This window comes from Lytechinus variegatus, chromosome 1 (assembly GCF_018143015.1).
Source record: "Lytechinus variegatus isolate NC3 chromosome 1, Lvar_3.0, whole genome shotgun sequence".
In the NCBI taxonomy this organism is placed as follows: Eukaryota; Metazoa; Echinodermata; class Echinoidea; order Temnopleuroida; family Toxopneustidae; genus Lytechinus; species Lytechinus variegatus.
The window spans coordinates 24,533,410-24,561,361 of NC_054740.1; the positions used below are offsets into that span (position 1 = coordinate 24,533,410).

General features: G+C 35.5%; 1 protein-coding gene across 1 annotated transcript; it reads left to right on the plus strand.

Annotated features, from left to right (window-relative positions):
- The first annotated feature begins 1,072 nt into the window (after nucleotides 1-1,072).
- Nucleotides 1,073-27,414, plus strand: LOC121429940 (putative defense protein 3). Its single transcript, XM_041627202.1, has 4 exons — nucleotides 1,073-1,588; nucleotides 18,494-18,728; nucleotides 22,131-22,201; nucleotides 27,353-27,414. The coding sequence occupies exons 1-4, from the start codon at nucleotides 1,354-1,356 to the stop codon at nucleotides 27,412-27,414; spliced, it is 603 nt and encodes a 200-aa protein (XP_041483136.1). The 5' UTR covers nucleotides 1,073-1,353.
- The last annotated feature ends 538 nt before the right edge of the window (nucleotides 27,415-27,952 follow it).

Genomic DNA, 27,952 nt, shown 5'->3' on the forward strand with positions numbered 1-27,952 from the left:
GTCATCGATGGCGGCGTGACGGATGAAGGGCGCGGGGCGATCAACCGACCTGGTATTTTCAAATGATTACTGAAAGTTGCAAAAAAATGATGCCGAAAAAATGAAAGTTAGTATTCAAAAGAGTGTACTGGGTTGTGTGAATATGAAATTACGGTTACACTTCGTAATTCCGAAACACGTAAATTGCCCATACCTCGATGTTGTTAATCCGAATATTTGTGGTGTTATTCCGAAGGTTCGATAATCCGAAAACGAAATAAGGTTCGATGTTCCGAAGGTTCGTTAAACCGAAAACGAAATAAGGTTCGTTTATCATTTTGTCTTCGGACTAACGAATCTTCGGAATTACGAACCTCACTTCGTTTTCGGACTAACGAACCTTCGGAATATCCGAACCTTCGGAATAACGAAGCTTCGGAATTACGAATGTATGCGGAAATTACACATTAAGATGATCTCAGCCCCCCCCCCCCTCCTTCCATTTTCAAATGTCTCTGCGAGGCCCCTTAGGGTCACATTTGCTGTTATACAACAAGGTTATAGTGCTCAACAAAGGTAAGTATAAATCATCACTTTTCATTTAGGCCATAATTTGACAAGGGGCCGTGCATATAAAAAGATAATAATTTAGTTCTTATATACTGTAGCGCTCTCAATGCACTTTACAGAAATAGAAATTATACAACGAAATGAATTCCTTAAAATAACACTTAAACAACATCAACATTAATCAGTTACATATACATATATGGGATAAGTATGATGATGAAGGAGAAGGATCGAGAAGAAGAAAAAAAAGAAGAAGAGGAAGAATGAAAAGAAGAGGAAGAAGAAAAGAAATAAGGAAAAGAAAAAGAAAAAAGTTATCGCCATTCACAGAGGCGATGTTTCCGTTACCCAAAATGCTCACCCCCCCCAAAAAAAAAATAGAGATAAATAAAAAAAAAAATCCTTGATCAGCACCTGGTGATACCCCATGCCCTCTCCTTGTACGTCAACGGAACATGCAAATAGGCAACTTACATGACTTTATTCTTGTTATCTCACAAGCGAGAGAAAATATTGACTAGAATGCAAAGTCAATATACATTGGCAGCGGTTCGTAAAAGTGGCCATATCGAAAATCACTTATCTGCTTCATAAAAGTTGAGTAGGCCTAAGCATCTCATTGCAGTCTTATTGTCTCTACGCGATTCCTTGCACGGACTCTGAAAATAACTCTTTTACCAAAAAAAAATATATATCATCGACCAGTTCGACTATCAAGACCGTCTGCTGCAATATTTTTTATTAATTAACTGAGAATCTTTTTAGTGCTTTAGAGAGATTTATAAAGAAATACACGGGGAGAATATGGGTTCATCCAGTGTGAAAACATCTCTGTTGCTAGTTGTCGTGGGCTTGTCAACGCTCTTCGCCGTCACCGCGGCATATCAAAATGGTGCACCAGATACAGCTTGTGATACTGCCACACCAGGGCATGTAGATCAGGGTACAAGCACGACTATAGATCCTGCAGATAACGCCAATAGCCCCTACAGCTTCACCGTTGAAGGCTCGGAGTACAATCCAGGAGGTGAACTTGAAGGTAGGCCCTTTGGAATAGATGTAAGAGTTATAACTGAGAATTGCAGAGCCCCAATTTTTAAAGAAGCTCAACATGTTGATGTCATCAATACAGAGTTGCGAAATGTTTTAAAATTGATAAGAACCAATAAAATGTCATCATGGTCATTTAGTCTTTGAATACGAATTATATATTATATAGTAAATCCTTAGCTTCATTACCGACTCAAATTATGTTTGATAATACCCCACTTAAGAAAGTTCTCATACACAATTTGTAGGTGTTTTGGTCGATAGCAAGCTCTCCTGGAAATTATACATATCGAAATATTTGCAAAACAATCTCTCGAGATATTGGTATCATTAACAGACTAAATTCTTTCACAACCATCTTTGCTTATTCTTTATTATTCTCTTGTTTTACCCTACCTAAATTATGGACTTTTGCTTTGGAGAAACACTCATCAAACTCTGTTCTAAAAAATTATATTTTTACAAAAAAGCAATTCGTATAATCTGCAATGCTCAGTTTCATGCCCACTCGGATCCACTTTTCCATGAACACAATATTTTCAAAGTAGAAGATCTCTACTTGTTTCATCATTGGAGAATTTATGTATAAATTCAATTATGTTGCTCTCCCCTTAGTTTTTCATGACATGTTTAAAAAGAATCATACTTTTCATAAATATCCCACTGGACAGTCTGAAAAGTCTCATTTAACTTTACTAAAAACACTTTCAACACAAACTACACTGATTTTTGAAGGTCCTAGATTTTGGAATATTTGCGCATAGATTTGAAAAACTCCCCTTCACTCGCAGTCTTCAAAAGGAAACTTAAAAAGACATTTTTATTGGCTATGTATAAAACCTAGCTCTCCTTGTTGTATAACATGTAGATTGTCTCTTCTTTATTGTCAATGTTGTGATTATTTTTGTTATTATTACTATTATATTTTTATTTTTCTTATTTTGATTGTCAATATCTTTCACATTTTGTTATCTCTATTATTACTTTCATTGTTATTATTGTTGGTATCCAAATAACTCGTCACCACCTCTCAAGAGGCGTAAACTTTGATCCGCTTCCTTTGCGCGTTTATTTCATTCCCCCTTATACATCACCAGTGGAACATTTTCTTATTTTAGGCCTCATGCAGAAATGTTCTCCTCATCGTCTCTCGTCATTGTTCTTCACACATTACTCTTTTTATGCATTATGTTATTGTTTATTCCACTTTATCCTTCCTCTCTTTTTGCCACTACCATTATTTCAATTATGTAATTGAACATTAATGATTTAATCAAATAATTTGATTTGAGGGGTCCACGATTTACAAGAATAGCTTCACAGTGGACCTTTCCATTTCAAGCATGTTATTTTCAGCTACAAATATAATGATCCATGTTATGTTTCAAATGTATAATTAAGATGAATATACAAGACATATAACCGGGTGGCTCAGTGGTAGAGCGTCCGCCTCATGAACGGGAGGTCGTGGGTTCGATCCTCGGCCGAGTCATACCAAAGACTTATAAAAATGGGACCCTCTGCCTTCTTGCTAGGCACTCAGGATTTAGATTGGAGAAGGGTAATAATAACATGTTATGTTATGCAGGGCCTGTTACAAGCGATAATGTCGTAGTTTTTCTAACGCATAATGTGTCACATGTCGCAGCAAATTGTCAACGCATAATGTCACATGTCGCAACGCATAATGTCACAGCGGTATTTTCTTCAGGAATCGAGCTACAGATAAGATATAAAACATGCTTTTACTTAGTATTTTCAGACACGAGAAAGAGAATGAAATTATTTGGAAATCAGGATTACTCTTTGTATGGATATTTATCGGTTTATTGCCATTTTGTCTACTACCTTTTTCCCCACTATCCCATGGTCTGATATAATATCGTCTACCGGTTTTAGTTAGTCAACTATCAACATAGTCCAATAACCATTTCGTCTAATTACCATCTCGTCTAACAGCAAGTTGGTCTAATAGCCATTTTTTTTATATTATTATTTAGTGTAATTATATTTTTTCAATTGGTCCAATATCCACTTTATCCAATATCATTACGTCTATTACCTTTTGGTCTGATAGCCAATTGGTCTAATAACCACTTGATGTACTCTCATTTTCGTCCATGTTCCGTTTGGTCTAGCTGCAGTTGGTTCGCTATCACTTTGTCTAAACCCATTTCGGCTAACAATCATTTGGTATCGTTGCCATAGGTCCAATCACCCGTTCTACAGGACAATTACCCCCCTCCCAGACAATCACCCTTCCGGACAACTACCCCCTGACAATTTTACATCCCCCCGGACAATTACATCTGGACAATTACCCCCTGAGGACAATTACCCACCGAGGACAACTACACCCCGAGGACAATTACCCCCGGACAATTTCCCCCTGAGGACAATTACCCCGGGAAAAATTCCCCAAGGAAAATTATCCACGAGAACAATTTCCCCCCAGACAATTACCCCCTGGACAATTGCCCCCGGACAACTACCCCCCAGTCAATTACCCCCTAGACAACTACCCCCGGACAATTACACCCTGTACAACTACCCCGAAGACAATTACCCCCGGACAACTACCCCCTGGACAACTAACCCCCTAGGACAATTACCCCCCCCCCTGGACACATACCCCCCGGACAATATCACTACTCTGGACAACTACCCCCCCCCCCCCGATGACAATTACCACCGGACAACTACCCCCGGACAATTACCCCTTAGGAAAAATACCCCCCCCCTCGAGGACAATTACCCTGGATAATTACCCCAGAGGACAATTAAAAACGGGAACAATTACGCTGCCCCGGGGACAATAACCCCCTAGACAAAGGGAGTGCACAGAGTCATACAATTAACGGTCGTACGTTTGACGTAAGAAGTACCCAAGGCATTCTCCAGTATCTTGGAATCAAACGAACGCAGTAAGAAAGCCGTAAAAAGTGAACTCCATCTGCATATCCTTACGAAACCCATGAATTCTATCATAATTTTTATGTCACGGTAGCACAAGATCAACACCTTGTAATTTTACTATTTAGGGCCTAAATGGTAAAATTACAAGGCGTTCTTGTGTGTATTATCTTTGCATATTTTTTTTTGTGCTCACTGTATAAGTTATAAACTAAAGCCACATCTTAGTCTGGAATGTGCACCAATAAATATTGTTTCATAATTCTTAGCTTCTTGTTAGATGAATTGTTTTAAAGTACAGGTTTATAGGTCCTACTTGTCAGTGGTAGTGTTGATGATTGCGTTACCGTCTTGCAATATTTCTACCTATGAAGGTGTCTTTTTAACGTTTTATCTATTTGCCTGATTTTTTTCCTGAAATTAAACCCCAAATGAATAAAGAAAAAATCAGATCAGTTGGAATCAGAGAAATTAGGCATTTGTGATTATTATGTCTAATCGTGTCCTTTCATGAATGTTCAATTGTTCTATGAAAACTTAGTACGAGGGCCAGTTTACACGTATATGCGAGTAGCTATATAGCGCAAGCCCCCACCCCCATTTTTCATGATGCAGAAGGCATTGCTAAACAAAAAAAAATAAAGAAAAAAGGCGGAAAGAAAAAATAAAAAAGAAGAAATTAAGAGAGAAAAAGGGAGAAAAAGAAAAGTAAGAGAGAAAGTTATTAACATAAGATAAAGTAGAAACTATATTGAAAACCTGTGCCACCGATTAAGACTTACAATGATTCACGCCCTGGGGGGGGGGGGGGGGGGGCACTCAGTATATAATAATGTGCCGCGGAGGGGACCCCCATTTTTACACTCAAATTTCCGTTCCAAGGCATATATAGCATCTTTGTCTTATTGAGAAAAAGAACAAAGAAAGCCGCTCCAAAGCAAAGCATTTTCTTCTTATCGAGAAAAAGAAAAAAGAAATCCGCTCCAAAGCTTATTGGCATATTTCTCGTTACGCCGTTCCGGTCGCATTGATCCGCTCCAATGAGCTGCAATTTTGGTGAAATGCGGCTGCATCGAGCTGTAAGGTGCCATGAGCCTAATTACATCAGGAGGGCTCAAGATATTCGTTCGACCCAACCCATTCGATTTTTTCTCAATTTGATGTTGCTGATTGACAAAACTGTATGAATATGATTCAAAATCTAACACTGATTCTAGAAATGGTAACTACTGAACTTCCTTCGCCCAAATTGGGAAGATAAAAAAGTGACTTGGAACTATTTTTTTGACTGGCGGACTAATTAGGGCTATTTTACTGTTTGAGTCGATGAATTTGATCCATTCATAGTTATCTTCATAAATGGCAATTTATTTTTAAAATGAGCTGGCTACGCTACCCTTTCCTGGTCAGATATGGAATGCCAGATATATATCCTATCCAATGGTAGTAAACATTCCACCCTCTAATTTCATATTTATTTTTTATGAATTTTTCAAAAGTGCCATTTTAACACACAAGTCTATGGGGAATGTTTTACGCGCGTGACACCGTAAGACCATCGCCTCTGCGCGAGCGCACCCGGCGGCCGGGTGAGCTGCATCATGCACGCATGCCCTTTCCATAGGGATGAATAAGCACTCACACGCTGGCGATCTGTTCCAAGGACCCCGGTTTTTTTTTTGTCTCGCCCGCGGCATACCCCTACCACTTTTTTGGTCGAGTGCCCCCCCCCCCCCCATTCTAACATCGATGCCGGAGAGGAGGTGGGGGGATTTTCCGGGGGTAATTGTTTGGGGATAACTGGGGAATCATTGTCCTCTGGTGCAATTGCTGGGGGGGGTAATTGTTCGGGGGTAATTGTCTGGGGAATAATGGTCCAGGGGGTAATTGTCCTGGGGGGTAATTGTCCTCGGGGGCTAGTTGTCAAGGGGTAGTTGTCTGGGGGTAATTGTCCTAGAACCGGTGATTGGACCTATTGGTGATTGGACCCATGGCAACGATACCAAATGATTGTTAGCCGAAATGGGTTTAGACAAAGTGCATAGCGAACCAACTGAAGTTAGACCAAACGGAACATGGACGAAAATGAGAGTACACCAAGTGGTTATTAGACCAATAGGTAATAGACGTAATGATAATGGATTAAGTGGATATTGGACCAACTGAAAAAATACAATTACACTAAATGATAATATAAAAAAACGGCTATTACACCAACTGGCTATTAGACGAGCTGGTAATTAGACGAAATGGTTATTGGACTATGTTGATAGTTGACTAACTAATGGTAGACGAAATTATATCAGACCATGCGACAGTGGGGAAAAGGCAGTAGACGAAATGGCAATAAACCGATAAATATCCATACAAAGAGTAATCCTGATTTCCAAATAATTTCATTCTCTTTCTCGTGTCTCAAAATACTAAGTGAAAGCATATTTTATATCTTATCTGTAGCTCGATTCCTGAAGAAAATACCGCTGTGACATTATGCGTTGCAACATGTGACATTATGCGTTGACAGTTTGCTGCGACATTATGCGTTAGAAAAACTACGACATTATGCGTTGACTGCGACATTATGCGTCGGACGCTCTTGACAAAATTTCGCAGATTGTGATTTGATTTTATTGTTTACTTCTGCAATTACATAATTCGTATAGAATACATTTTTCTATAACATAACAAACATAGTATATTGATAATTTTTTTGGCATGAATCATAACTAAATGTACTAAAATTATCATTACAAACAAAATTGATCTCATACCAAATTAGTTAACATTTACAATTTGCAGGAGAAGGATTGTCATCATAAGCAGATTGCTTGAAAAAATGACAACCCCAGGTTAAAACTCATTGATTAATATAATACATTAATACAGCAGAATCGATATACAGTACATTTTATGAAAAACAGCAGTAATCTAATTTGAGCATTGAAGATGGAGATGATAAGGATGAAGATGACGGTGAAATGGTGAAGATGAAGGTGATGGAGAGGATGATGATGGTGATGATGCTTTAATGACACAACGACACAGAAATTTTACTTCAAATATTCTGATATCAACATGGATTTAACGTTTGCTTTAAATGAGTAAAGGGACGTGGATCTTTTTATAGATTCTGGTAGAGAGTTCCACAAATCAGGACCATGGTGTCTTATGGATCTCTGCGCAATAAGCAATTTGGGGTTGATTAAATGGAAATTAGAAGAGTTCCGCGTAGGGTATGAATGGATAGATGTGTTCATAGTATAAAAATTGTGAAATGAAGGTGGGAGCATGTTATTTACGTATTTGAACATAAGCAGTAAGCTTTGAAATGAATTTATGTCAAAAATAGTTAGAGTCTTTAGTTTATGGAATAATGGATTTGTGTGTGATAAATATTGCGAATTAGTACAAATTCGAATTGCTTTTTTCTGTAATAAATATATTGTATTAATTTTAGTTTTTGCACACGTTGCCCAAACTATACTGCAGTACGATATATACGGCAATATCAATGAATTGTAGAGTAAAACGAGTGTAGTATGAGGAATTATGTTTTTCATTTTGTAAAGTACACCTACGTTTCTGGAGATGTTAGTAGTTATACAACGTATATGTTCATTCCAATTTAAATTTTCATCTATTGTGACACCTAAAAACTTTGTTTCTTTTTTCCTTTTGAGTGGAATATTATCTATGCTTATGTCGTATGGAAACTCAGTAATATGTGAACTTGTATGCTTAAAATACATAAAGTTTGTTTTGTCTATATTAAGTGATAGCCTATTACATTTAAACCATAAAGATAGTTTAGGTAATTCACGATTAAATGTATCTACTAAAGTTTCTAAGCTAGTGTGTGAACAAAAAATGTTTGTGTCATCGGCAAATAATACAAATGATAATAAAGGCGTTACAGTAGTAAAATCATTAATATATATAAGGAAAAGTAGGGGGCCAAGGATCGATCCTTGTGGAACTCCGCATTTTATTGTCTGAAAATTAGAAGAAATATTATTGTGAGTGACATATTGTTTTCTATCAGTCAAATAACTCTCAAACCATGATAGTGTGATTCCCCGAATTCCATAATTTTCAAGTTTTTTAAGTAAAATCTGGTGGTCAAGAGTGTCGAATGCTTTGCTTAGGTCCATGAATACTCCTATTATGTGTTCTTTATTTGTCAATGCATTTGTAATTTTATCGTATATTTGTATTAAAGCCTGATCAGTTGAATGCCCTTTCCTGAATCCATATTGGTTTGAATTTAGAAACTGAAAAGTATCTAGGAACTTATAAAGTCTTTTGTAAATAATCTTCTCTAATATTTTGGATATGCTGGGGAGAATAGAAATAGGCCTATAATTTGTTATTTCATGTGGATTGTCTTTTTTTAAACAGGATTTACCTTTGCAATTTTTAGGGGATCTGGACATTTACCGGTGCTGATCGACAGATTAAAAATATGACACAATGGAGTGACAATATAATGTATGATCTGCTTAAGAAGGAAAGTACTAATTCTATCATATCCCTTTGATTTGCTGGATTTGAGATTTTTTGTTATTTCAATTATTTCCTGAACATTTGTGGGGTTCAAGAATAGGGAAGAATTGATGGGTGTGGGAAGAAATTTTGCAAAACTTTGGTTTGGTCTGGCAAGGTTGTTTGCCAAAGAGGGTCCTATGTTAACGAAAAAGGAATTAAAGGTATCAGCTACATCATCTGAATTTATTGCAGCAGCATGAACTGTGAAATTGTCTTTAGGTAATACTTTGGGTTTCTTGCCAATCAAATCGTTGATGATCTCCCATGTGGCTTTCATGTTTGATTTAACTTTGTTAAGTTTCTCGGAATAAAACAATTGCGAGAAGCCCGAATTATATTGGTTAGTCTATTTCTATAAGTTTTATATTTATTTTTGTTTTGAATAGAAGGGTTCTTTAAAAATGTCTTGTATAGTTTATTTCTGGTATGTATGGATCGTAGAATAGCTTTAGTAATCCATGGCATTTTTGCTTTTCTTTTTTTGATAGGTGATAGAGGAAAATTTTTATCGTAATATTTCTGCAATTTTTGGTCAAAATTTGTGTAAGCAATATCTGAATTTGACTCATTAAATACATCTAACCATTCCTCAATCGCAAGATCACTTTTAAACGATTCAATATTTATTGGGGATTCTTTACTATACATTGTAGATTTAGGTGAATTTTCTTTTGAAATATCATTATCACATAATAAGAAAACCGGTAAATGATCAGCTATATCAGATATTATTAGTCCGCTGGAAGTATCTCTGTTTAGTATGTTTGAAAATATGTTGTCGATAAGTGTTGATGAATGGCTATCAATTCTGGTCGGTTGATCTATGTGGGGATAATAACCAAATGAATGCATAGTGTGTAGGAATAAATCGTTGTCATTATTTTGGGATAACAGGTCAATGTTAAAATCACCCATTAGATATATTTGTTTATCTTCTTTTGTTATGGTATGAAGGCATATTTCAAGCTCTTCGCAAAATAAATTTGCATTGCCATGAGGGGGTCTGTAAACTAATCCAATAATTATATTTTTGCCCTTCGGCTTCATGATTTCTAAGAATAGAGTTTCACTTTGTTTTAATGATATTTCTTTTCTTATTTTAAACTGCAAATGTTCATTGATGTAAAATGCTACACCACCTCCTCTTTGATCTTCACGATCTCGCCTTATAAGATTATAGTTTTGCAAGTTGAATATGTTAGGTGAATTATTATGAAGCCATGTTTCCGTGACACCGATAATGGAGAATTTGAAATTGTTTAGAGTAAAGAGTAATGATTCCAATGATTCAAAGTTTTTGTTCAAACTTCTGGCATTAACGTGAAGCAAACTGAATTTGTGTTCTGTGTCTCTAAATTTAGAAGTAAAATCTTCAGTTGAGTAATATTTATTACATGATGCATTGTTTGTATTGAAAATAGAAAAAATGTCTATGTCATTACTCGTGAAGAAAAAACGATATTACCAAGATTTTAAGATCGAAGATATGATAACTGATTTGTATGTAAATTTTCTGTGCCGGAACAGTATGATGATGATGATGATGGTGGTGGTGATGATGATGATGATGATGATGATGATGATGGTGGTGGTGATGATGATGATGATGATGATGATGATGGTGGTGGTGGTAATGATGATGATGACAATGATAGCAAATCATACGGGAGGTCAATGAAGTCCTAACCTGCGAGCATCTGGCCACCTTAACGTTAACAGAAAGTAGAACCAGAATTGTTGTAATCACAAAAGTGAATAAAGAAATGAAACCTGTCTAAATAATTCTATAAAAATCTATCGATAAACCTTAGTCAAAGAACCAAACATAAATTAAAAAGAATAGTAAAAATCGGAATACATGCAGTGTAAAAAATGTCGCAATCTGCGACATTATGCGTTGCTGCGACATTATCGGTTGTAACAGGGCCCGCTGGTAGAGCAGTTTCCTAACTGAAGTGGCTACCCTGGGTTAATAAAACGTTATTATTATATATATATATACATATATATATATATACATATATATAATAGCCAATTTTTATAAAGCGCTTTTCCCAGAATAGCCCAAAGCGCGTTAAAACATATTTTTACCTCGGTCATTGGATTTATTTCAATCAAGCACGAAAATTGCGCAATGTCCACTCCTTGGGGAGCATTCCTTGCATTCGTCGCAGCCACATGGCGCTGGCAAAATCAAACATACAATATCTTTCGCATCCTACCGGTTACTCTTTGACACCTGGGTCGAGAGTGGCAAAGTGTGGATTAACGCCTTGCCAAAGGACCCTAGACCGCGTTGGGATTCGAACACACGACCATCTGTCTACAAGGCGAGAGTCAGAACCACTATACCACGGCTCTTTCATATATATATTGTGTTTCATGTTTCTTTCATACATTTCAATTGTTATTTTTTGTATTTTCTTAATGGATTTCGTTTACTGTTTTGTTGGAAATGAGAAAAAGAAAAAAAAAATATATATATATATATGATATATATATATATATATATATATATATATATATATATATATATATATATATATAAAGGCGTTTTATTGTACCTTTAGTATATCAATACCCAAATTATCCCACAATAAAAGATGAAGAAAAAAAAATAGTCGTGAACCATCATAAATTGAAATTTTTGCACTTTTATATTACATAACTTATGGGACGTAAATGACGTCAACATTGAAATAATTTTCGTATGCTGGGGGCCCCAAGATTTTCCGAGGAGGGGGGGTGCTGCGTATGTTTACTACTCTTTTCATTGTTATTTATTCATATTTCACCAGGGTAGCTCATTCAACAACAGTTGATCTTCCATGAGGCCCTGGATAACAAACAACACAACTATATACAATTAAAAGCAGTCAATGGTGATATACAGTCATCAGTCCATATGATTTTGTAAAAAAAAAAGACGTATAAAGCATGATAAAGTGACTAAAGTGAGAAAGTGATTACATAAAGTAATACATTAAAAAAAAGAGATGATAGTTAATAGCATCAGTCCTAAAAGGGGAAATGGTATTGCATCCCAGTTGATCGGCCTAGGCAAGATTGAGGAAATGTCTTTTAACAGAGGGTTTGAAATTGTTGAGGGTTTTAACATTTTTAACACTTTGGGGGAGACTCTTCCATAGAACGCAGCCATCATGATATACAGCAGTGATATAATAATCAATACGGCATTTACCTATATAGTCCAGGATAGGCCCCATAGACACTTGACCAAACCTTGTTTTTTATATATATATACAATATTTTTTGATGGGTTCTTGTCAATTCGAGGGTGCTGATTACGAATCTGGATGATGCCACTCATGTAACCTTGAGCATTTTCCGCAAATTGGCAAAATTCAATATGGCCACCAAAATATGCAAATTACCCATGAAAATCCTAAACTTGTCCACACATTAACTATGAAATGCATGAAATTGTATGGTAGGAGTGAAATATCCCTGAAAAAATAATTTTTGACAAAATTTTTATTTTCCTGATATTCAAAATGGCCGCCATAGGCTCTTGTATACTCTATTATGTACAATATGAATAGGGAATCTAATTTTCACAAAAATGAGCACTTAACTGCAAAAACTCGCGATGTATGAATGAAGTAATATATGCAAGTCATAATTGCTAGCCAGATATATCATTCATTATGTCATGTATGGGAACATTTCTGTATTTTGATATCTAAAATAGCCGCCACTGGCCCAAACAGTATTGCGTACAATGGCAATGGGGGTCAAAAAATTCACAAGAGTGATCACTAAAATGCATATTATTAAGATTAAACGAGTGGAATACTGACTAAAACATAATTGTTAACGAAATATTATATTAATATGCCATGTATGTGAAGAATGTTTCATTTTGATATTCAAAATGGCTGCCAAAGGCCCTAAAAGTATTATGCACAATTTGAAAGAGGAGCAAAGAAATCACAAGAGAGAGCACTATAATGCATACATATGTGATTAATGGGATACTGTCTAAAAACATATTTTCTAACGAAATATATCATTCAGGTTTCAAGTTTGTGTTAAATACTGTATTTTGACTTTCAAAATGGCCGCCATAGACATTAACAGTATTATGTACAATGCAAAGTGGGAAACCAATATTCACAGGAGTGAGCACCACAATTGCACGTAATATTGTCCGCACATTGGCTATGAAATGCATGAAATCGTGTGGCAGGAATGAAATACTCTCTGAAAAAATATTTTTTGACAAAATATTTATTTTCCTGATATTCAATATGGCCGCCATAGGCCATTGTATACTCTATTATGCACAATATGAATAGGGAAAACTAATTTTCACAAAAATTAGCACTAAACCGCACAAAATCGCGATGTATGAACAAAGTAATATATTCAAATCATCATTGATAACGAGATATATCATTTGTTATGTCATATATGGGGACATTACTGTATTTTGATATCTAAAATAGCCGCGACTGACCCGGAGTATTATGTACAATGGCAATGGCCGGGGCCAAAAAAATGACAAGAGTGAGCACTAAACTGCATATTATTAAGATAAACGAGTGGAATACTGACTAAAAACATCACTGTTAATATGCTATTTATGTGATAAATGCTGTATTTTGACATTCAACATGTTCAAAATGGCCGTCATAGGCCCTATATTTATCATGCACAATGCGAATGGAGAAACAAATTTTCACAAGAGTGAGAATCATAAAATGCATATAACTGTGATATACGAGTAAAAATATTGTCTTAAACATGATTTCTAACTAAATACATCACATATTGGTCGTGGAGGTAATAAATGCTGTACTTTGAAATCCAAAATGGCTGCCATAGGTCCTAAAAGTATTGTGTACATTGTAACATGGGACATATAATTTTGACAGTATTTGGCTTTCCTTGACTCTAAGTATTGCATATAATTGTGAATTGTGATGTAAGGGTTAAATGTTGTCTAAAACCATGGTTTCTAACGAGATATATCATAATGTTGTGTAATTAAGGTGATAAATGCTGCATTTTAAAATTGAAAATGGCCACCATAGGCCCTTATCGTATAATATACAATTTGAGTGGAGAAAATAATGTTCACAAAAAGGGCATATGGCAGCCATTTTGAATGTTAAAACACTGTATTTATAACCTATATTATATAAGATATGATACAAATTTGTTATAAATCATGTTTTCAGACAATATTTCACTCATACATCACCATTTGGCCAAGCAAAGCCAAATTCTGTTGAAATAATTTGTTCCCATTCATATTGTGCATAATACCATATGGGCCTGTAGCGGCCATTTTGACTTTCCAATAACAGTATTTATCGCCTAACTGGCAGAATAAATAATATATCTTAATAAAAATTATGCTTTCAGACAATATTTTGCTCATAGATCACTATTACGTGCATTTATGGTGCTCACTCCTGTGAATATTGGTTTCCCACTTTGCATTGTACATGATACTGTTAATGTCTATGACGGCCATTTTGAAAATCAAAATACAGTATTTAACACAAACTTGAAACCTGAATGATATATTTCGTTAGAAAATATGTTTTTAGACAGTATCCCATTAATCACATATGTATGCATTATAGTGCTCTCTCTTGTGATTTCTTTGCTCCTCTTTCAAATTGTGCATAATACGTTTAGGGCCTTTGGCAGCCATTTTGAATATCAAAATGAAACATTCTTCACATACATGGCATACTAATAATATATTTCGTTAACAATTATGTTTTTAGGCAGTATTCCACTTTATTTAATCTTGATAATATGCATTTTAGTGATCATTCTTGTGATTTTTTTGGCCCCCATTGCCATTGTACGCAACACTGTTTGGGCCAGTGGTGGCTATTTTAGATATCAAAATACAGAAATGTTCCCAGACATGACAAAATAAATGATTTATCTCGTTTGCAATGGTGATTTGCATTTATTACTTCATTCATACATCGCGAGTTTTTGCAGTTAAGTGCTCATTTTTGTGAAAATTAGTTTTCCCTATTCATATTGTACATAATAGAGTATACAAGAGCCTATGGCGGCCATTTTGAATATCAGGAAAATAAAAATTTTGTCAAAAATTATTTTTTCAGGGATATTTCACTCCTACCATACAATTTCATGCATTTCATAGTTAATGTGTGGACAAGTTTAGGATTTTCATGGGTAATTTGCATATTTTGGTGGCCATATTGGATTTTGCCAATTTGCGGAAAATGCTCAAGGTTACACGAGTGGCATCATCCAGATTCGTAATCAGCACCCTCGAATTGACAAGAAACCATCAAAAAATATTGTATATATAAAAAAACAAGATTATGCCTCTTCTATCCTGGACTAATGACTAAATCATGATGAGCACTTCGTCGAGTATTTACATGATGCACCTGAGAAATTTCTTTAAAAACATTTTTAAAGCAATCTGCTGATAAGTCATGAAGCCATTTATAAATAAATATACACCTGAAGTATTCTACTCTTTTCTTAAAAGGCATCCATCTTAAACGAGTAAACATTTCATTAGAGGGGGTGTATATATTACAGTTTAAAATAGGTCTTGCTGCCCTCTTTTGCAATTTAGTCAACTTACCAGTTTGACCTAAATATCTATTTCCCCAAATTTAACAACAGTAATCCATTTGTGTTTGAATAAGACATACATATAAAAATTTAATTGAAGCTTCATCATCATATGGTTTGACTCTTCTGAGCATGGCAAGTCCTGCAAATACTTTTCTTCATACATAGTCAACGTGATTGCACCATAACAAATTATCATCAATAATAACACCAAGACATTTAAAACTATTACACTTCTCAATTTCAATACTTTAATACTTAACAGAAATTGCACTTTTAATACATTTAGTCTTTTTTTTACTGATCACAATTTGGTTTTATCAACATTTAAACATAGCTTATTCAACTTGATCCACTTAGCGATTGCATCAAAGCCATTCTGAAGTTTTACCCAGGGTGACCAGATTTCACAAAATGAAATACGGGACAATCGACAAAAAAGATCAACAAAGAAGGCTATATACACAGTGATGTTAGCCTTGTGAAAAAAAATATAAAGAATTGGAATGGAGGGTGAACGAAAGAATGAAGGAGAGAAAGAAAAAAAACGAAAGAAAGGAGATGAATTGAGAAGAAAGAAAAAAATGAAGGGGAAAATGAAGGGAAAAAAGAATAAAAGAAAGAGAATAAAAGAGTCAACGTCATTCTTTGAATTGATGTAGAAAGAAAGAAAGGGAAGATGAATAAATGTGTAAATTCAAAGACAAAATAAATGAGAAAAAAGGAAGAGGAAAGAAAAAATGAAGGAAAGTCATGTTTTCTTCATTCTTTGAAAGTAAGAAACAAAGAAAGAAGAAAAACAGGAAGGGAAGAAGGAAGGAAGAAGGGAAAAAAGGAATAAGGGAAAAGAATAAAAGGAATAAGGGAAAAGAATAAACGAAAAATAAACTAAAGAATGAAAGAAAGAAAGAAAGAAAGAAAGAAAGGAAGAAAGAAAGAAAGGAGGAAAAAGAGAGAGGAAAGAATGAAGGGAGGAGAGAATGAAAAAAAAAAGAAAAAATGGAAGGAGAGAACGGACGAAAAGAAAACGGAGAAGGGGAGAAGGAAGCAAAAAAAGTTTAAGGAAAAAAGAATGAAGGAAATAAAACTTTGAAAAAGAAGGCAGGTAAGAGAAATAAGGAAAGAAAGAAAAATGAACAGAGAGAGAGAGAGAGAGGAAGGATCATGAAAGAAAGATAGGAAATAAAGATAGATGGAACCAAACAGGGCAAGCAGGAAGGATATATAGAAGGATAGAAAAGAAAGAAAAGTTTAAACTTCAAGCAAACAAAAAAATCCAATCATCTCACAAAAATCATGATATTTGGTGCTTTTTAAATATATCTTTCAAATAAAAAATAAAATGTTTCAGAAATGAATACAATTTCAAAGTGAGACATTGTCAACTTAAAAATTAGATGAAACATCGCGGCATGATACACAACAAGACTCAAAACGAAAGCTGTAACAACTAGATCTAGTTATGAAAACTCATAAAACTTCTTTCTTCGATCACATCTCCAAATCAGTAACCTGAGAATCCATAATATAATACAATTTTCCGCCGATTTTGTGATTATTTTGGTGGAAAAACTGTTTATCATGTCATTGTTTGCACCATTGAGAATCGGCTCCGATCCTAATTGCCTATAGCCAGTACCTGCCGCACACAGGCGGGAGGCCAGTTTGCAATGTATTGGGTTAATTAGCAAGAAAATCACCGAAGAACTTGCAAAGGTTTAATTATCAATTTTAATGTTGCCTCTGTTTCGTTATCCGTTATCTGTTGGTTACTTGATGAAAATTCGTCAATTTTAAATGTATTAACTACATTTTGTTCAATATTCTGAAATACGGGACAAATAGGCGTCCCGGGAAGGGTTTGTCGGGACGCCGGGACACAGGAGCAAAATACGGGACGATCCCGGGAAATACGGGACATCTGGCCACCCTGAAGTTTTACCTGTATTTTATGAATAGACGTAGCACTTACATATATAGTATCGTTAGCGTTTACGTTACTAACTTTCCATGATTCAAAACTTTTAACATATCATCAATATAAATAAAAAAAAAAAGTAAGGGACCTAATATAGATCCTTGTGGATCTCCAAGGGAAATACATCGATCATTTGATTTAGCATTTTTTTATCGCAACATATTGTTTTCTGTTATTTAAATACGAAACATATGTTATTCTTTATAGGCAGCAACTGTATTTTATGATTAAGTTATATACTCACATGGAAAAGAGGCACTAAATTTATAAAGAAGTATACTAATTTCACTTATCAAAATGTTTGAATTAGAACCGCTAAACCAACAAGCTTATTCGCCTATCATACATGGTGACCTCATTTATCGATTTTATCTGCTTTCAAAAACATTCCGTTTTGTTGTCTTATGAGTGAGTGTATCGAGCGAAACTATATTATTAACATAAGTTTGGATCAGTATCTTCCGAATAAGATTTGACTGTGAACCCTTGCCTGCATAAATTTCTATTAAACAATAATGCATGGGTCGTGGGCTCGAGGCCCAGGCATTTCGTTATTCCCTTCAGCCAGGAATTGATCAAAAGTGTGCTGCACTCGACCCTGGTGAGGTATATGTAAATGAGTACCTAATCGGATTAATCACTCACATTCGCTGTTACAATAGTTAGTCACAAATTACTTCCCGTCTTGTATCCCATGAATACTATCTATATTCTACCACCATGACCACCCATTCGCCTTTCTTCCTATTCTCGTCATTTTTATCCCGTTTTCTATTTTTCTTCATTCACCAATTACCCCTCCCCCTCTGAGGTTCCTTCTCATTCTCTCTACTCCTCTTTTTTTGTAATTCACAGTTTCGATCACGATCGCTTCTGGTACGGACAGTTTCCAAGGCTTCTTGTTGCAGGCTCGTAAGGTTAGTGATGACACCGTGGTGGGGACTTTCACGGCACCCGACGATGAAATTGGAAAACTTCTCACGTGCAACTATCCAGGCAGTACAGTCACCCACACCAATAACACAGAGAAGACAATGCAAACCTTTACGTGGAATGCCCCTTCAGACTTAACAGGGAATATTACATTCTTGTGAGTTTTGCATCAAATCTAAATATCAGATATTGCGCCTTGTATGCTAACTCTGGGGGGGGGCCACTTCCATTCATGGGTGGATACCATGCGCGACCATGGGGTCTCGAAAAGCACCCTAAACACGTAATTTCCATATTCTGAAAAAGCACCCCTTAACAAGTATTGGCGTGTGAAACCCTACCCTTAACAAGTATTGGAAACAAAACGATACTCTTGGCAAATATTCCCTGAAATGAACCCCTAAACAAGTACAGGAATGTTTTATTGTAACGGGTCCTTTGTTTGTCGGCTTTACCTTATTCATGTTATTTGGTTTAGTATACGACCCCACCTTCTACACCTCGCGCAAATAGGACTCTAAACACGTAGTGTTGGGGCAAAAAGGACATCCTTTATAAAACATTTTAATTTTGTTTTATCATCCCCGCAAATTCGACCCTAAACACGTAATTTTCCTAGTGAAATAGATACCCTTTTTTCATTATTTTTGTGTTTTTGACACCCTTTTCACGTTACGTACGTAACGTGCCCTATCGTGAAAAGGACATCCTTTTTACGTGTTTTTTTGGTCGCGCATGGTATCCACTCGTCAATGTAAGTGGCCCCCCCGGTATGCTAACCAAATATTTTGCACTGCGATGATATACTTTTTCGGAATAACTGTCAAAATTATGATTGTAGATTTAAAATAATTATATACATGTATTCTTTACTATTGATGTCCCTTTTACGTTACAGGGCGGGGAGAGGGTGGGAAGGGGGGGACAAGAGATTCGCCCTTCACGTCAAAAGGTTATCACTGTTACTAGGCCCTAGCCTATTATCATTATTGTAATTATTATTATGATAATTATCATTATTCTTATTGTTATTATTATCATTATTGCTTTTATTATTATCATTACTATTATTTTCATTATTATTTTTTATCATTATTATATTAACTATTACTATTATTATGATCTTTATTATTATTGTTGTTGTTATTTATATAAATGCAGACACTTTTCAGTGATTTTATTTCAAATTAGCTATTTATATTACTTATTTTTATTTATTTATTCAATTAGTCTTTCATTTATTAATGTACTATTAGGTTTTTGAGATGGTGGGAAATCTTTCTATAATAGTGTGCTTTTGTTAAGAAATACTTGGAAGATCAGGCCAAAAAAATGAACTCAGGGTTTCATAATTTGGGACAAAGATAACTAATTTGTTTTTAAACGTATTAATGCGACCGGCCGTAGGTCAGTCGGTAGAGCATTGGATTCGTAATCCTTTTTTTATTAAACAAGTGCACACCAAGTTAACAGTAATGCATATATCATTTCTATTTATTTGAAAGCAGGATAAAAAGAGCAATTTACATTAAATGCTTTGCTCACGGGCATATGTGCCGGTGATCGAACCCCGAACTTTCCATGTATTATTGACATGCAAAAAAAGTGAAGTTATTTTGGAAAATAGTTTCATGTCTTGTTCGGAATATTTTTGGCCTTGATATTGACATTAATGAAATAAAAAAAATATTATTATAGGATAGGATATAGGCAACCGAAAAACAAAACCCGTCAATTTCATACTTAATTATGCCCAATATATACTGTAGGGGAAGGCGGGGTAAGTTGTGACACTTTTTGCATTTTGCATGTTAGAATTGATATGATTAGTAATATTGTAGAAATAAGTACATGGCCTTTACATTTGATTCTTGGGAAATCTTTTTCACCAATATATAACTTTCTACCCCCACACTGAAAGTCATCGTGACCTTCGAAAAATACAATGTCAAATGGCTCATTTTGCTCCATCTATGGGGTAAGTTGTGCCACCGTCTTGGGTAAGTTGAGCCCCGGCCACAAAAACTATGTACAAAATGTATGCGGGAAGAACTAGGATGTCAATTTTTCATTTAAAGTCTTTTCACTTGCTAATTCTCTATAAGTACTAACATCTTCCAAAAGTAAAGGAACTGTCATGTGAATTTGCTCTTTTCTGCCTGCATATCAATGGCTTTTTACATTTTATTTTTTTATTATTATACATCACCATAAGAATTACCATGGCTCAACTTGCCCCATGTTGATTTGGTTTAAATGACCCCAGTCCAAAGTTATTGCAATATTTTCACATCCACACATTACTTATGCATTCATCATGTAAAAGAGTATGACAAGAATACGAATCCATACCTGGACTAACAGTATTGTTCTTATTTCTATTATATATTTAAAGACGTGTGTGGGTAAAAAGCACTTATCTATTTTACACCCTTTTTTACTTTTTGGGTGAAATTTGTATTTGTCCCTCTAAAAAAGTACTTTTTGTTTCAAAGTTGAAAACAAAGTGGTGGTGTTAAGGGTTATGCAATGGGTCATCAATATATGACACCACCACAATGTCTGACTCGTTCATTATTAGCCTGGGAGTGGTGGCTCAACTTGCCCGTATGCTCAACTTCCCCGCCTTACCCTATATAAGAATTATGTCAAAGAATGTAATGATAACAAGAAACATGTGTTTCATGGAAACTATCTATTGAAAGATTTGAAAGCAGAAATAAGATTTTACCTTAGTTTAAAGTATAATCAGAAAAGATTTAATGAAACTGAGTTGCGGAAGATACGTTTTTACTTTGAGTGAATACACTACCAGTCACGGTTTTTTTGGTCCGCTGTTGGCTGGCCTGTTGGAGCCGGAGAACAATGTATTTACTAAATCTATTGTTCTCTGGTTCTCGACGGGTGACAGCGGGCCGAGGAATTGTGACTGGTAGTATAAGTAACATACTTTATTGTATTTTTATATTTCTTGTAAAATTTTGTTGTGTGATATGTGATTTTTGTTAATGTAAAAACCTGTATCTTTTGATATTTTATGATTAATAAAGTACCTCATTTGAGGATAACTAGAAAAAAAATGTATCGCCAGGCGCCTTAGACCACTCGGCCACGGCATCTCCATAATATACGGTGACCAGAGTTCGATTCCCAATTGGTGCGCTAGTGCCCTTTAGTAAGCCATTTAAATCCTCATTACCAGGTCCCTCGGAGGGGACCCGACCGTCTGTCCTCTGGTTGTTTGCTTACAAGCATTCATGATTTCTTGGCTATCAGGTGAAAAATCACTACCATTTACCATTAAATTTCCTCTAAACAATTTGACGAGCAATGAAATAATCCCACTGAAAAATTGTATATTTGCATTCATAACCCCAAGAGGGGGCGCAGTCAAGAAAGGGAGGGGTTCTAACTTATCAAATAATAATATTGTTTCCCATAGTTTTTATCAACTTCATCATAATCCTTAAATCAATATAAACAACATCTTATGTTGATTTTATCATTATCATCGTTCTGAACATTTTTGATTTTTTATTTTATACAATATTTTTTCCAGTGGTACTGTAGCCCTTGACCACGATACCTTTTACGTGGGGCTCGAATCAGACGAACTGACTGAAGGTGCCGGTAAGTATTTGCAGTTAAAGGTAAACGATTTTTATCTCTACATTTGACATCTCCATCAACGTAATCAAAAGTAAAACATTCATCAAAATCATGATCATCGTGCATCATAATCAAATAAAGAGAACGCCGTTGCCATTCTCACCTCGCCTCAACATAGAAGCAGCGCTAGATGAATAGGCCTCGTCTTGCGCATTATTCATTATGATGATAAAATACACTTTCGACTAGCGACCTGAAATTTCATTCATCTATTTGCCGAATGGTTTTATGTAAATTTTATGCAATATGGACCTATACTTTCGACATTGTCTCAAATATTCAAATCATAACACGAGAGATACTGAAAAAAAATTAAAATGGTCAAGTTCATTAACCCTTGTGGATCTTTGACCCCGGTCTTTGATAAGTAGTGTGTGACCTGGAACTTAATATCAAGATGAAAGGGATCAACCCTACCACTGATTTTTAATGAGTATCATTTATATAGTTTTATAGTTTTTTTTTATATATTTTATGGTCTGCATATCAGCATTTTAAGCTCACGCTGCGTGGTCACATTGTTTGATTTGCCAAGTTCATATTGTCTACGTGTATTCCATAATGTTACATTAAACAAATGTATTCAGAATGCCCAGGTTCTAGGTCTAAATCTAAGACATGCGCGATAGCATGCATGTTCTTTATTTAAAATGTACTTATCTAGTTTCACATCAGAATATCAATAATAATCTGCTCACGCTTCACAATCGCATTATTAATGATACCCAATTAACTATGTCCTATTATGATTTACAAAATATGAATAGAGTGTCCCGCTTTTAAGTCTAAAATCTCAATTTTCTTCCTCTCGCATCAATTGTTTAGTTACATACCTATCCCATTTATTAATACAAAAAGTGATTAGAATGACCCTTTTTAGGTCGGAATGTCAACAAAATTTGCTCGCGCTTCGCGCTCGCATTATTGAAATATATACCTTCTTCGTGGGTAACTGTATAAGCAGTCCTCAACAGATCCTTTGTTGATAATGCTAGAGCAGTTAATAAGAATTTCTGCTCGTGGTTGGCATTCGCAGTAACCATCTAGTTACATATGAATCTTGTTCAGGATCACACATTACGTTGCCCAGAATATTAAATTTTCAGGAAAAAAAAAAAAAAATAATTACAAAATCGCTCGCGCTTCGCGCTCGCACTTTTATAAGGCTTATGAGATTTGTTCATGTTTATGTTGTTTTATAAGAATAAAACTAAGAAGTGACTGATCGGGCAAAATATATAGGTGAAGATTAGTAATTTAGGGCCCTGTCCCCTATAGCGAAAGTCGGATCCGCCCTTGTGACACATACACACATACCGGTAAAAAATGGTGCCCCCGCTCTGAAAAAGCAAGGACCCCCAGTGCCCCCCCCCCCCGGAAAAAAATCCTAGCTACGCCACTGGCAATGTGTCGGGAAAGATCGGTGCCATAGTGAAGATCTCTTTTTTACAATAAAAGGGGAGTGTGTTGTGCAAGTAAAAACCTGGATACATCTTAAAGAACAAGAGATCCGGTTGGAGGCTGCAGATTTCTAGTCATTGGAAGCGCAGTCTCTTTGAATGCTGGTGTACCGTTTTTGTCTACAACTTCGCAAGGCAGGTGGTTCCATATTCGGATTGTCCTTGGGAAGAAGGAGTATTTGTAGGAATCAATTGACGATTTTGGCAAAGCAAATTTCAGTGTATGGTTCTTTCTTGCAAGATATGGTGCCGGAGTGTAGCTGGCATTGGCATGTTGACTAGTCTGTAGTGAATCTTGAAAAGAAATTATCAAAAAAAAGTTATTATCGGGACAAATTTCAGGATTGTGGGAATGACATTAAGAAGAACTGGAACGTTTTATCGAAACTTGTGACGAAAAAAAAATAAAAATCGTGACTCATCATATTGATCTCAGAATTGGTAATGATTGGGATGATGGGGTCAAAGGTCAAATGATATGAGGTCATGTCCATAAGGCTTTGTGCTGCTTTCTCTCATCTCTTCATCTACATTAATTTTGATCGCTTGGTAATACCAAACTGCGCTGTTGACAATGATGGGGTCAAAGGTCATCAGAAGGTCAAAAGGTTAAGATTCTGGGCATTTTTTTTCTAATTTCTTTATTTCTGCATCAAGTATGTTTACACTTCGTAAACATGACCCTTGGGTATGTTTTTTCATGAGAATGATTGGGTCAGAAGTCACGGGTCAAAAGAACATTTCAGGCTTGGACCTTTTCTTATATGTTAACGTTTGTAATATCACACTGCCCATCTTATTATTTCGTAGAAATTGTGAAATATTTGAAAAAGCGGTAGTATCTTTTGAAAAAATAAAAGAATCGTTTGGAAGTGAAAATTTCAATGTGTAATATGCGGTACAAATAAAATAGTCTACCGCCGAAAGTGGTAGAGTTTGCAACTACGTAATGGGATCATCATCTTCATCATAGTCTGATAGTCCTATCGTCAACACCATCATAATCATAATCACCATTATGCATCATCACCATCGTCATTATCGTTTTCTGATTGTTGATCACAATAAGAATTTTTAGAATAGACTGATTCATATAATTTTAATAGGATTTCATATCTTTGTAAAATTCGTAAATTTTCTCAAAAGCAATGCCAACATGATGCCTATTACCATAAATAACATTAAAAAAAACTTAAGAGAATCATAATCTGGATGATGAATAACACGTTATTTTAAATCTCATTTTATCTAATTTTCATTCTTTTGAATATGAAAATTTCTCGCATGATTCAGCAAAAGAATTTGAAGAGTTTAGTTGTTTATAATTAGCCTCGTTTATATATACGCGGGATCCTAGTATAGGAGTAAAATAATATTCTATCGTGCATGAAGTAGAATTCCAAAGATCTTATCAACACAACCATGCACTCTGCAAAAAGTCCGATGCCTTTTAACACCAGCCCAGAATCTATATATGTCCACACCAGAGAGGTATTAAAACCACACCAGTTTGGAATGAAACCGATGGTGTATTATTACCAATTGGTGTTGTATAAACACCTTTCTGGTGTTAGACCAAAATGAAACTGGTGTTGTTTAACACTTCACTGGTGTGGACATATATAGATTCCGGGCTGGTGTTAAATCAACACCGGAGTTTTTGCAGTGCAAGACAAAGGCTGTTTCGGTCGGAGGAAGCTGCAGTCGGTGTAGAGATACTCCGACCTAGATAGGAAACCTGATAGAGGACTATCTTAGTCGGAGGAAGGTCGGGGTATATCTATTCAGACGGGCAGTACCCCGACCTGTCGGAGTATCTCTTTCCAGACGGGCAATACCCCGACCGGTCGGAGTATCTCTATTCAGACGGTAATACACCGACCGGTCGGAGTATCTCTATCCAGACGGGCAATACCCCGACCGGTCGGAGTATCTCTATCCAGACGGGCGATACCCCACCGGTCGGAGTATCTCTATCCAGACGGGCAATACCCCGACTTCTCCTCCGACTTGGCTTCCTCCGACTGAAAAGCCTACACAGCAAAAACTGTGGTGTTAACCGGTGTACATAGAGGACCACACCAGTTATTTTACACCGGTGTTAATTTGGTGGTGTTAGTTTTACACGTGTGGTGTTATTACAACACCTTTGGTTGTTACATTTACACTCTTTGGCATGTTTGGTGTTATGTTCAATCTCTAGGGTGTGTTTTAACACCTCAGGGTGTATTTTTCTATTAACACCAATTGGTGTCAGTTTTAACATCACAGTTTTTACAGTGTACGTCTGGGTCGTGATGATAAGAGAAACATCTTTGGAATTGTAATCCATGCACAATAGAATTTTACTCATATTATACACTCTAAAAATACTGAGTAAAATTCTACCCAATATTGGGTAAAAAGGGAACATGCATGTTTGCTTGTTTCTTTCTTAACCCCATATTGGGCTAATTCAACGCAATATTGCGTAAAATTTACAAGATGTTGGGTATTTTTACCTTACCAACATGCATGTTCCCTTACTCCTTTTTGGGTAAACTTTTTTTAGAGTGTAGGATCCACGTCTTACGAGTTACGATTGATCCAATCAATATAACTCTATGGAAATTCATCAGTATCATATTTTTTTCTACAGGAAATTTGCAAAATGTTCTTTCTAAACAAAACGAAAACACACCAAATCGTCAAGAAATCAATGAATTTATAGATATACATTCATATTAATATAGAAAACCTTTTGAACAAACTTTATATCTGACTTTGTTGGCTTGCCATAGTTGTGATTGATGGGATCAATCGTTTGTAAGACGGGACCTGATGAAGGCTTATGTTTCAGTCTCACCAACCATACGGACTCAATACCGACCGATGAAATGAAATGATGAAATACATCATAGGTCATAAAGCGATCAGGGCCCTGTCCTACAAAGAGCTACGCTTGATCCAATCAACCTCCACTTTGTAAAGCCAGCAACGTCAACATCTAAATGCATGATTGTTCAAAATATTTTCTAGATATGATTTACATGTATATTCATACATTCATAGCAATGTTTCCTTGAAAATTCAGTGTGGTTCTTGTTGTTTACACAGGACAATGTGCAAAATTCCTGTTGAAAATGTAATGATGTTGCTGGATTTCTATATTACTTGAGATTGATCGGATCAATCGTAACTAGTTGTAAGACAGGGCACTGGGGGTGTTTCACAAAAATTTAAGTATGACTTAAAGTCGCACTCAAATGTCTAGTTTCGAGGAAGAGAAGGCATGAATTCATTGATCAGACTAAAGTCATACTTCATTTTATTATGAAACACCCCAGGGGCCTGTTGCATAAAAATTTTTACTTGCGAAAACTCAGGTATTTTTTACCTGATTTTTACCCTGTGTTAAAGTCAATGGCAAAAATCAGACTAACCTTAGTTTTTTAGTTTTTACCGGAGTTATCTCAGGTAAATAGTTTTATGCAAGTGACGGCAGGAGTCTGTTTTCTTGGAGTGCATGTAGCATGCTTGTAGTAGAATGTCATTTTTTGTACTCGTCGTTTGTGACTGTATCAAAATCTTTCTTGGATATTCGAGATATTAAATGTTACAAACTTTTTTGTTTTTTATTATAACATTTCCTGTTTAAAAACTTTCATTGCAGCTGTGACTCGAGAGCCAACAACTGCCGGGGGTAAGTGTATTGAAATTCATAGAGGGTCTTGAAGATTGCAAATTAGGGATGAAGAGACTTAGTGTCTCCTAATTCGGTGAAATCCTGTTTAATCCAATCTAGTTCAAATGTCATTTTGATATAGCGCCATTTTGTTTTGGTTACAAAGCATTGCACACACACTACTCCATGCACTAGAACAATAATTAACCACCTCAGAATGATCAGCTTAGTCCATGCAATCCGTTATCCTCTCGGAAAAATATATGGAATTAAATGGCTTTCTTGAACTGGTAAACAGAACTGATGAGGCCGACCTATTTTTTTTTTGAACAACGCGTTTTACGATATTGTGAACCTTAGACATTTAAATAAGTCTATTAAATCTTAAACAACACAATTAATTTATAATATTTGGGCCTAATTTTCAATAAATCAAGCATGGTTGTTTAAACTTAAACAACTTAGTCTTAATGTAAGCGATGTTGCATAAACTTTATAAATCAATAAAGTTTTAAACAGCGTTTTTACTGTTTAAAAAAATTGTATAAACAGATCCCCAAAAAGTCTGGATTATGATTACTATCGATA